Here is a 12,384-nt window from a genome sequence, read left to right as displayed (position 1 = left end):
AAGGGCTGATGACCTCCTAAGGAACTCACGCAAAGAAACGTATTGGATGATTGTGTTTGTGTGGGTTCCTTTAAAAAAATATAAAAGAGAATGGATTATAAGGCACGTAAAAATCTATTGCCATAAACAAAGAAGAGAAAGAGTATTATCAAGTTTGTTTTTAGCTTACCCCGTAAGGCAGTGTATGTTAGAAGTAAAGTAGTTGCATGCATAAGGGGTTCATGAAAAAGATGCTTCAAACAAAACAATTAACCTTCCCATAAAGTTATGTTCGATCAATGAGTAACAAGGGCATGTAATGTCGCAAATGAAGTTTTAAGCATGTTACAATGTCAATTTCAAGCTCCTTGCCTCTCCTCCTTTATACCTGTCTAGACCTTCATTTGCATACAATATTGGGCTCAGCCTCGATAGTCCCCCCCAACCCCAGATCCAACTGCTGTCTAAACTATAGTCAGACATAAGATTGCTGACTCGAGGGCCCTGTGCTTGAATCAGGTGGACCAACAAATACTGGGACCTGATTCCGCATGGAACTAGGCTGGAACAAATTAACAGAGAACCAAGAACAAATTTTAACATTCCCTGTTTTTGTGCCATCTGATGTCATTGTCCATGGACACTAATAACAATGGAAACCCTCCCTCAGCCAAAAAACAGATGATGCAAGCAACACATTGGATCTATGGGTTCTTGGATTATTCAACAAGATCCATTCTGGAATGTCTTTATTAAAAAAAAGAAATATGGTGGAATCATAGTGGCCAGCACCTTCCCACAGAATTGTCCATTTATCATATGTTTTACTCCTTTCTTATGTTTAACGAATAGAAAGGCCATTAACCATGTGAGTGGACACATCCATGGAACAAGTCAACACATACTTTTTTCTCCATGTACTACATCTCCTCGTGGAAAATAGCTGTAACATATGGAAAGAACTATACTGTTACTTACCTGAAACGGACTTCTTTTCATTGTAACGCTTTCTACCTAGCAAACAAATTATTTACATGATTGAAATCAAGTCTTCTGACAATCACGAAATGAAAATATGCTTACTTGCTTGGGTCAACCTGCTAGGGACAAATAAACCTATGATACTAGGAACATTATTGATAATGATAAATCCAGTCCTTGAATTAGTCCTTATAATCTGCTTACACTGTAAGTACCAGAATAATTTGACAGAAAATCACCTTCTATTTTACAGTGTGTAGTAACCAAAGATGCAACATGTTTTGGTGCACATATGATGCATCCTTGAGGCTAGTAGAATACTTTGAAACATCATCATGTTTATATGGGCTTCAGCAAACTGGATCTATCAAACTCTGGAGTCCCATCGTTCAATTTTTTATCCACAATCATTCTGCAGCAAACCCCAACAAACCAAAAATCTCAAGATGACACTTATTTCAAGCCCCAATGCAGCCAGTTTTGATTTCGATGCCTATTTCTAGTTTTGTATCTATGCAGGACCAGTTCTTTAGCACCAATCATATCTTGGAAGCTAGTAGCAGCCAGTAAATGGGATCAAATACAATGTTCTTAGTTTCTTACAAAAGCAACTACCCAAATGGCTCCACCAAAGACTTGATGGAAGGCATCATCAACAATTGACACAAAAAAGGTGAAATGTGAAATATTTAAAACGTGTAGCCAGTTATAATAGGAAAGCACAAGAAATGTCCCCCCAGTATAAGAGGAAAATGGTGTAAATTTATGTGTACTTTCTTAGCAGTCTTATAACATGGAATTCCTCATAGTTAGCTTGCAGACAATCCTAGAGGCACAAAAGAAATGTCCCCCCAGTATAAGAGGAAAATGGTGTAAACTTATGTGTACTTTCTTAGCAGTCTTCTAACATGGAATTCCTCATAGTTAGCTTGCAGACAATCCTAGAGGCCTCTCTCAAGAATTTACGATGTTTCACAGCAGATGCATTCATCAACTGGCACAAATCTGTCAGATTTTTGGTCAGTGATGCAGACACACCAGGATGGGAACTGAGCTTGTTTAGATGGATAGACAGGGGCACTACTACCAAATATGTAAGACCCAGTGGTTAGCTCCAGTCTTGGAGAACGCCAGGTAGGAAGCTATCTTGGACCCTAACCTCCAAAGACCTTGTGGTGAATCAAGTTTTGTTAGCTTCTGCTTCGTACATCATTTCCCTTTGGTGCTTTTCACATTCTTGTATTGGCCGGCTCAGAAGATTGGTACGGAAATATCTTTGGTGCAGGGCCTTGCTAGGTGACAAGGCTAGACATGTGCTCCCAAACTCTTTGCTGGGCTGCATCTGGCTATGGTTTGCCTTAGTCGAAAAGAGAGTGTAGAAGTCCATAGCAATCTGTGTGACTACCAATGAGGCTGTCTGAATCTTGAACCTCCCTCACACCCTCCCTGCCATATCTCTATCCCATCATAGAGAAGAATTATTTGTTGCATCTTCTTCTTCCAAACTAATACTAGTACTATAATCTCTGGTCAAAAAGATGTTGCTGCTCCTGGCGTCCAAGCTCAAGTCCCTCATGTATCCAAGGCTAAGCACCAGCTTCCAAAACGTGAGTGAGGTTGGGGAGGGGATCCCGCTAAAGAGACAAGTGGCAACCTGTAAAAGGTATCAAAACCTAACTAGACAAAAATCCTACCAGACCCCTGACTTAGAGCAAGTGCTACCAGGCACTAATTTCTGGAAAAATGAGAAACAAAAACTATGTTGATGAGCATGTGTCCATGCTCTGATGTGTTGTCATTCTAAAGGACACTCATCTCATTTTCCACAAAAGAAATGATTTCCTAACTGGTGGAGGAGGAAGCAGACCAACCAATGTGAGCAAGGATGAAGAGGCAGACTCAAATCTCAAGTATAACTTTTCAAATCTTGCTTGACGAAATACATGTGTTAGTGTGAGGCACATGAGTGAGCGAGAAAGAAGAGAGCACGTTTGTGTGTGTATGGTGTATGTGTGTGTGTGTGTGTGTGTGTGTGTGTGTGTTTAAAAGGAGATATGAGTGCACACGTATGTGTGAGGGGGAGAGTATGGAGAATGTGAGTAAGAGAAGGGAAGGAGAGAAAGATGCTTGGGCAGGCTGGGGGTGGGAGGGATTTAGAGCGAGGCGAAAGGTGCAAGGGCAGATAGGAAACAGTCGGTTGGGTGCAGGATCGAACAGGAAGGGGGAATGGAAAGTACTAGGGTGGGTAGGGTAAAAGTAAAGAAAGAAAGTTTATTAATGTCTTCGAAAGAGTAAAGGGTCTATAAGACTGAAGAAAACTAATCCAATAAAAGCTAAGGGGTGAAGCAACTAAAGCAGTCATCCAAACCCAAGACTAATGTCTGAGACAAGAATATCACGATACACCATAGTGTCTTTGTGGAAGGGTATACATAGCCTAGCATAACTGTCTGCAAGAGAGCAAAAAAGGGGAAGGGATTCCCATCAAAGGGCCAGTCATCAGTAAGTCGTCCATCAGAGTGTCGGTAAATTGTCTGAGAAAGCATCGAAACCTTTGAATACTGTTCGTCAAAGGGAGGGGATTCCCGTCAGTGGGCCAGTCGGTAAACTCTCCGTCAAAGTGTCGGATCCGACCTTTGTATGATGTCTAGGGGACGAAATGATAGAGGAGATGATCTCCCTCAACAATGGCTCTAGTGAGCGCTAGTGTCATCGAGAACGGAAGTCAGTAATAGGATGTTGATGGTGCCCACTCTGATCAGTCTATCTGTGCCCCTCTCTCCTCCTCTGCGATCTTCGAGAAGTAGCTCATTGTTTGGCGAGCGCCATCATCACTCTAGTCATTTATCTCTCCAAGTAGAAGGTAAGGAGGAGACATTTGCGGTCCTGGCGTGTGAGTCAACACAAGGAGTCGTCTGTCGTGTCGTGGTCTCTAGATCCCGACTGCATCGTATCCCCTGCAGCTTCAGGTCCGGATCCCTTGAGCAAAAGAAGTCTATGATCATTGTCTTGCTAGAGTTTGACAAGTCCTCTTGGTCTCGCCTCTGTAGTTGAAGAGTCCGTCTCTATGCCATTGGGACTCGAGTAGGAAGGTCACCACGCGTCGCTGATCTGAATGTGATCCAAATCTGCTCGTAAATAGATAGTAGTTACACCCACTATCTCATAGTCCCCAGGGCACCAAAGTGCTCCTCTAACTCAAGCTCCTGCACGACACATAAAGTGCACATCCGTGTCTCACAGGGGATTCCGTCTACTCGTCCTTTCTCAATATGTAGTTGGAGGAAGGTTTTATCGATTCCCCTGGCTATACTCGAATCAATCTCATACATGCTTTGAGGATCTTGATTTACCAATTCCGAGCGTCTTTTCGCCGTTATGTTTGTAGAAGATGAGTTTTATCAAAAGCTCATGGGGAGCTTGTCGAGTTGCAAGAGATCCTTTCTGATGACCAAGTTCACCTCGCCACAGGTGAGTGGGATGGATGGGCCTCAAGACTATACTGAAATGGTGGCTGTCTATCCATATCGAGTCCCACGCTTGTGAACTTCGTACATGTCCAAGCATACCAACTCCTCTGATCCCCCTCCACCATTGCTAGTACCATAGATGAGGTCAGGGCCAGGCAAGGTAGCTCGCACCCTCTTGATGCCATGATGCCAAGGTCCCTGACTCTCTGAAGGGATCACCTAGGAAGATGTCTCACACAGATCTGGGACCAAAGGGTCCCCCACACATCCCAGCTAGGCGAACAAGAGAGTCCAAGAGGAGAGACTTGGTCCTCGGATCCTGAAAATGGGACTGGAAGCAATGACACCTACCGATCATTGCATAGCGTTGATTCCGTTGAGCCAACATAGCTGGCTCATCATGAAGATCAGGCCTGAAAGAGAACTCCAAAGTATGTGTAAGACGCAACAATCTCCGTTGGTACCCATCGAAAGTATGCTCTCGACGGGACATGCTGAAGATGACCTTGTTTTTCCAAGGTTGACCTTCAGATCATGTGTCCCAAGGAAGTCTAAAGCGCATCCAACTGGAGCTGGAGACCCTCGGCTGAAGAGGACAGTTAAACAAATGATAATGAAGGGTGGGCTGGGGAGAAGGGGGGGGGGGAGGGGAGAATGGAAGTGGGGGGTAGGGGGGAAGGGGGGGGGCAAGAAGGGGCGGGAGTGTCCTGAGTGGGACGGCTGAGAGGGCGGGAACAGGCTGACCAGCCTGAGGAGGGGGGAGAGGAGGCAGTTAAAGGCAAAACTAAGAGGGTGAAGGAAGGGAGGGCTAGAGCAGCAGGTCGGGGATCTGCAAGTCATATTGTGTGTGTTTAATCTAGTGCATTCACGTCATGTCTATAAATGTTTTGGAAATTCACAAAAGGGATTGAGATATTACCCTTGGAACTTAATCTAGGATGTAAAGAATATACTAGAGCAAAAACAAAGAAAGTGTACAACGTAAGTTCCAACTTCAAATAAATTGTTTTCATGAATAATTTAGCGTTATGTTTGGGCTTTGAAAGAAAACGATGTGAAGACAAGCAAGAGAAACATCAGTTTAATGTAACTTACCAACAATCCTTGGAGATTGCATACCTAGAATGATTGTCTCTTAGTAAAACAAAATATGCAGGATCCTCTGGTGAAAGCTTGAAGAGTTTGAATGTGATATACCAACATGTTGCCATACTACACCACAAATAGAAATAGGAATTATACACATGAGAAATGCCTAATTTTAAAAATACACTTCAAAATTAAGATGAGCAACGAACAAGATTTTTGTAACATAAAGATCGGAATGTATGCATGCAGTTGAAATGTATAAAGAAGGTAGAAAAGAAAAGGCCAAGAATAAAAACCACAACCAAAGGCACCATGGAGTGCCAAAACCCCAATTTGACACATACCTTCCAAAGCATATGAGAACCAAAACCCCAATTTGACACATACCTTCCAAAGCATATGAGAATCACTGTCCAAATCAATGCGCTAAACCATGATGATTCCTTGTACCAAACCCAAATCTGGTTCAACAAGAAATAAGCCCATAATCATCATCCTTATTGGTATCATAAAAGAGTAAATCCCCAAAATCTTCCATGGTTGTTGATACAAAGAGCAATAATATCTATGGTTTCCAAGTGACAATTGAATCAAGCTTTTGCATCCTCACACCCTCCTTCAGGTTGTGGATCGACCATGATTCTTTGAAACAAATATAAAACTCATAAGAAACACCACTTAATTGTGATTAATAATGCATACCTTAAGATCCATGGATCATAAAATTATATTTTGGGATGAGGCCTTAGGAAACGGGGTTATTTTTTTCACATTAACAAAATATTCCAGAGAAATGAAATAGAGATATAAATACCAGCCCATAACTAAGAATTTTGAAAATAGTATTTTGATCGCCATTCATGAATCTTTGTTAATCTTCAATATTCAATGTGAATAGCTTATGAAAGTGTTTGGACAGCACAAGAGCAAGAAAGAAAATAATGCTCTATTTCAAAAGTGAAAATACAAAGAAACTGGGTTTATATACCCTCGTCACCAAAACCCTAAAAATATGAATACAACTAACAATTAAGTCCCTCTGAATAAGTATACTCTACCTCTATTAGAAGATAGGCATTATACTTATGGTCCAAATCAAGGTTCCAATGTTCCCACCAACAAAATGCAGGCTGGGACCTGTTTTAGTAGATTAAAACACATGATACATGCAATATGAATTGATAAGCTGCATTGTTGACTAGGGGTAGTTGGTAGACAAAAAATGGAGATGGATAGGATAAGCCAAGGGGGTAGAAATTCAATGACACTACTAGCAATGCCTTTTGTCCTTGCTCAAAGCAACGATACCTCACATGATAATGGAAACGAGGAGTTATAGTTGCTTTGTGCAGATGTCTATGGAAATCAAGGAGTCCTTTCAAACGCTCTATGTCAAGAAATATGATTAGCTATTCCATGACATCATGTGATGCAGGCTACATGTGTGCAGCCTTAACATGAATTCCTTCAACCTTGAGTCCCCCCATATGAGAATATGCTACTGAGTTGGCTAATCTAGAAATATATGGGCAGGATGAAAATAATGTGATCATCATGATGGGAGGAAAGTAGCACATTCCAGTAAAGAAGTACTGAGCTACTGCAATGAGAGGCAATGAGCTACTGCAATTAGATGCCTCTCAAGTTTAATGGAAATGTGATTGACAGCCTTTCACTTTTGGCGTTAAGATACATTGGAGATGTGTATGGAACAGGAAAGCACTCCGCTTGGTTCCAAGAAAAAGACCCAAGGCAGATTTTTCCAATCATGAGACACTTTGGGAGGATGAATTAAAGATTCCCAAGTATACCCATGCCATATCTCTCTTTGCATTAAAGAGATATCAAGACGTTGTTGCTCTCACAGTTTAAACTGCATTATACAGCCTCCTTCCTTTTTAGCATCGAGATACCACTTGGAGATGTGTATAAAACAAGAAAACCCACCTGATTCCTTGACCGAGGCTTTAGGGATATTCCTCCAACCAAATGACACCTTAGGAGGACAAACAATGGATTCCCAAGTGTATAAATCCACCTCACGCATACCTCTGTTCAGAGTTGTGTGTCTGTTTTGAAATAGTTCACATTCATCACTGCAACACATTTATGCTTGTCAACCATGGGAAGTACATGTTTCTGTCACTAGCTTTGCCCATGCTATCTGCTAAGTGCAGAAATGTGATGCTATACTGAAAGAGAGAGGGAACCTTATGGCATGCATAAGATCCATGATCATATACACATAACCGATGCACGGGGGAAGACACCAGGTTACGTTAACCATTACTAAATTAATTGTGGCCTTCGCAATCACAAAGCTTTTCTTAGGCCAAGAAGTTGAGATTAAAAATTAAAAGAACCTTAAGATTATATATTTCAAAGACCTCTATAAAAAATTGACACAAAACATAAGTCAATCTAAAAGTTGTAATCTTCTCTTAGAGTTTCTCCCTCCTAGTTTGAGGAGTAAGAAGAATCACAAGGAACCTGATGCATTAGTCTAGATGTGACTGCCGAGAGACTACACTAGGAGCAGCAAAATGTCCTGTCGATACCGAGGCTGCGTTCTCTGTGCTATCAGGCAGATGTTGAGGATGACTGGCTCTTGTCATGGCTGTAATAACAGAGACATTCCTTGCCATGCCTCTACTTTGCAGCTACTTTGCTATCAGAAATATTGCTGGTCTTGGGACCCTCTGCACCTAAGATGTCCAGATGTTTCTTGATAAAGGGGTCTTTGGATCCATGGCCCTTGCTCATCAGCTCAAAATTCTGAGCGAGCTCAAAAAATGTGTCACAAGTACCTTTAATGCTAAAGCAGGTATACCCTCCATGTCCGAGCACAAAACAGAAGCGAGAATGTCATGCAAACTTACCAGCAGAATGTGCTCCGTGTGCAATGTCCCTATTGGGTAGGTATATCAAATCTAGACTCCTTCCCTTCTATTGCATAGCTGCACTGTAAGGTCTTACTCACACTCATGTTGGGCGCTGACTGACATAGAAGCTTCTAATGAGACGTGGCCATCCATATCCATCCAAATGAGTTTTCTCATCCCCAGTAACAGAGTGAGGCTTGGCAGTGGGTAATAGTAACCCTGCACCAGTTCTATGCATGAAGCCAACACATGGCAGAACAACTTCAAATAAAGCAAAGAATTCAATAAGAAGAACAGCAACATGACACTTTTGAAACATTAGTAAACTCATAAGGCTTCCTACAATCTGCAATTGCTCTGTGCTGTTGTATGAGCATCAATACATCCTTACCTTCTGTAAACTCATCTGTTGGCCACGAGTCCAATCTTATTGATCTTGCTAGATTTGCCGGCATGTTACTAGAGGCAACATTTCAAGGCATTTCGTCAAGATGTGGGAACTCTGTACAGTTACAGGCTATTTGCAACTCGCTTGATGTAAAGATCGGACTCTTGGCGTGCTTGGGTAAAACATGGCCAATGTCAACTGTCTGAGTACGTGTTAAAGCTTCAGAGTTATCCGCGACCCCATGCAGTATAAGCAATACCAAAAGTTTAAGAGATCAGGAAAGTCACAAATTTGCCTTCCTAAAAATACTGAACCTTTTCCATATTGCCAGACAGGCAACATAGCTGGCAAATCAAGCTGTAATGACAGCCTGCAGGAAGAGCTGAAGCTCTTGTACAGGTCTTGTAGGGCAAAACCCTCTAATCTTTTGGTAGATATTAAATGTGCAACAGCCACCTGCTTTGACAAAAAAGCCAAACTCCCGTGCCTGAATTGTCGCATTTACTTTCTCGTTCTGATAAGTTTCTGGACTTGCCGAAAACGCACTTTTTGCCGTAAAACAAAAATCCGTTCCGCTACGTGAGGACAACACAAACGTCGATTTACAGAAGACCGTTCAACAGGGGAATGGCTAATTTGATTGACAAAAAAGGTAGGGAGGCGCACCGCAATGGCAGCAACGTTGACATAAAAGTCTACGAGAGTTGCTGTCATCCACCTGTGAGCGACAATTCGAAAGGAGGTCAAAACAACAGAGGGGGGAAGCGTGTTGAGGGAATTGAAGACAAAAAAGCATGGGAGGAGGCACTGACGGAGTCAAGAGCTGAATGCGGAAAGGGCTTCCATCTGTGATACAAGTGTAGAGAACTGTGAAGAAGGTGATGAGGCCGAGCAAACCGAAGACGATCCTTCCCACCACAACACAAGGCACCATTTTTGGCTTCTGTCGCTTCAACTGAATGACAATGCTTGCTTGTGCACCACCATTGCTTCTCCTCTCGCAACAATTCCACCAATCATCTCGCTCCATTTGGCATCATCTCAGCTTCTCATTCTATGACACTTGGCATCACCTCAGACCGACATCTGCCACCACCGTAGACACACATTTCTTAGACCCTCTTCACACCATTCCCCCATGAAAATGAAAATGAAAATTATGAATGGCTACCGGATTTGACCAGTTCTCTCTATTGTCAAGCTTGTACTACACTCTTCAAGCCCCATTGGGAGCACTTCGCGGTGGCAAATTTTTGGCCCTGCAAGGGTCTTAGGAAAAGGTAATTTGACCAAGTTAGTGGAACCACTAGGTTAGGTTATGGTTAATAGCATGGTTAGGGTTCAGTTGTATTGTTAGGGTTTTACTTAATTAGGGTTTTACCCATGTTTTGGCTCTATTTATGTATCCCACGTTTCCGTTTTACCTGTGCTGCGACTCCGCCTGCGAGCCTTGAGTTGTAGCGTCCACCAAGTGGTCATCCTTTAATTTATCTTTGATCTCTTGTATTTATGGATTTTCTTAGAAATGGGGCTTTGACTGAGAGCATCTACTGTAACCACACTATCTCGTCTAGACTTGTATGTGATGTTAAAATCATGTTCTTGAACTATGGCATTGCATCTCCTTTGTCTAGCAATCAAATTAGGCTTTGATGGTCTGCAAGAAAATTGGATCTTCTCCATATTAAATCATGCGTCCAGGCTTTTAAAATGGGCATAAAAACAAGTAATTCAAGTTCATGAGTTGGGATAATTGCTTGAGTAAATTTGGATTAAGCAATTCAATGTGGTGAGTGTTATTATGAGTCCCAACACTCATAACACTTTTATTACAGCGTGTTAAATGCAATCTTTGGTATGTTTCACTCTCTAATGCTAATTTGATGATACCTCAACTTTACATCTTGGAAATTATCTAGGCTCGATGAAGTCTATCAAGGAACTCATATATTTGGGATATGGTGTACTTATTTTTGTAGTTCTTTGATTTAGTTGTTTGTAATCAATAAAAACCTATGAGTACTATCCTTTTTCTTTTGAAACAATACAAGTGGGCCCCCAAGGGAAACACTTGGTCTAATGAAGACTTGTTTCAAAAGTAGATTGGAGTTGAGTCTTGATCTCTATCGCTTCAACTTCAGGATATTGGTTCAGCTCTAGGAATTAAGTCTATCACATGATCAATTGGTTTAGCTCCAAGAATTAAGTCTATCATATTGGTTCAGCTCCAAGAACTAAGTTTATCACATGAATTTCACTTTTAGGTGCTAGTTCAGCTATTTCTTCTAGAAATAGGTCATCCTATTCATGAAGCCATTTTCGTATCTTGGTGCTCTTTTTATTTAGCTAAAGGGTTAAATTGAATTAAAATGATTTTTCTCCCCCTTTTCAAAGTTTTCTAAATGCTCTTTTCCCTAAATGAAATGGATCTATTTCTCGAATAGCATTTACAAATTCCTACTTCACTCCCTAGGGATAAACAATCTTTACTCTACTTCTTTCAAAACAAAACAGTTGACTATTTTGTTGCTACAAGCCATTGTCATATCTACCTAATGGAAAAAATTGAAAATCAGATTTAAAGGTTTCATTGTCTACTAAAACTTTCATATAGCATATAGGGCATTATTGCATGTTACTACATTTCTATGCAATGCTTTAAAGCACTTATGGAAAACATAAATGTGAAATTATGTATAGACCTAGGTCGGAAAAAAAAACAAACACACTATACAACATTTTTGGACTTGTGTAAAATCCAATTTCAAAGACTAATAAGAAAATGTTTTGAAAAAGTATTTCAATGATTCTACAAATCATTTTCTAAAAGCATGCAACATGACTCTTTCTAAGAACTCATTTCATGTCATGGAAACATCCTTTTGATCTACATGGGTTCTATTTCAAAATATATAATCAATGAACCTTTTTTTCTCCTTCAAAAAGTGGGTGTTTGTGGCCTTTAATCATGATTTTACATTTGGTCTTAACATAAAGAATATAATACTGAAAAAAATGTATTGTTCAATATCCAAAATAGGTAGATAGACATACTCACTCTCAAGATTCTAGAATTATTTAGTTGTATCCATTGATTAAAATGATAATATCCATTTATTACTAATGCTCAAAATATAGATTAAATATAGCTTTGAAAAAATTAATTTATTATACTGTAGGGATAAGTACAAGGGCATATCGGCTCATATTTAAGAGCTTAAAAACAACATGTCTTTCTATGGGGAAAAAAGTTAAAGCCCCGCTTCCTAAACCAACTGATGTCGATAAGGCCAAGCATGCACTCAATTTGGACATACTTGATTCAGTCGGTGAGCCCTAGCATGCATGTAGTACACTAACTTTGAAAATGAAGGCTGGAGAATCTAAAGAATTGGAATTGGTAGTCAACAACAACTTTGTAATGGATGTTTGAAGAGTTATGCAAGCCATGGTGAAGTTTAATAATATGCCTATGGAGGATTGCAATGGTCAACTGAAGATCATACTAAAGCTTGATGAAAGTGAGGTGGTCAAAGGTCAAAAATTAGAAAGAGTTAGTTTGACAATGATGAATAGAATATTGGACCTTCAAGTC

At 40.6% G+C, this 12,384-nt stretch overlaps 1 protein-coding gene across 2 annotated transcripts; it reads right to left on the bottom strand.

Moving 5' to 3' along the window:
• Positions 1–1,026: 1,026 nt before the first annotated feature.
• On the bottom strand, positions 1,027–10,058 carry LOC147885925 (uncharacterized). 2 transcript variants are annotated; one of them, XM_087396888.1, is made up of 6 exons: positions 9,961–10,058; positions 9,602–9,875; positions 9,456–9,507; positions 5,907–5,980; positions 5,526–5,642; positions 1,027–1,372 (listed from the first exon to the last, which is right to left on the bottom strand). In XM_087396888.1, coding segments are annotated over exons 2-6 (462 nt in total). In that variant the 5' UTR covers positions 9,820–9,875; positions 9,961–10,058; the 3' UTR covers positions 1,027–1,371. The 2 variants fall into 2 exon arrangements, with proteins under 2 accessions (XP_087253014.1, XP_087253013.1); XM_087396887.1 differs by having other exon boundaries at positions 1,037–1,372; positions 5,550–5,642.
• Positions 10,059–12,384: the final 2,326 nt, after the last annotated feature.

This window comes from Dipteris shenzhenensis, chromosome 25 (assembly GCF_047967505.1).
Source record: "Dipteris shenzhenensis isolate YYH24624 ecotype China chromosome 25, Dip_SZ_1.0, whole genome shotgun sequence".
NCBI lineage: Eukaryota > Viridiplantae > Streptophyta > Polypodiopsida > Gleicheniales > Dipteridaceae > Dipteris > Dipteris shenzhenensis.
The sequence above is the reverse complement of the archived record's forward strand: the minus strand, read 5'-3'. Positions and strand labels throughout refer to the sequence as shown.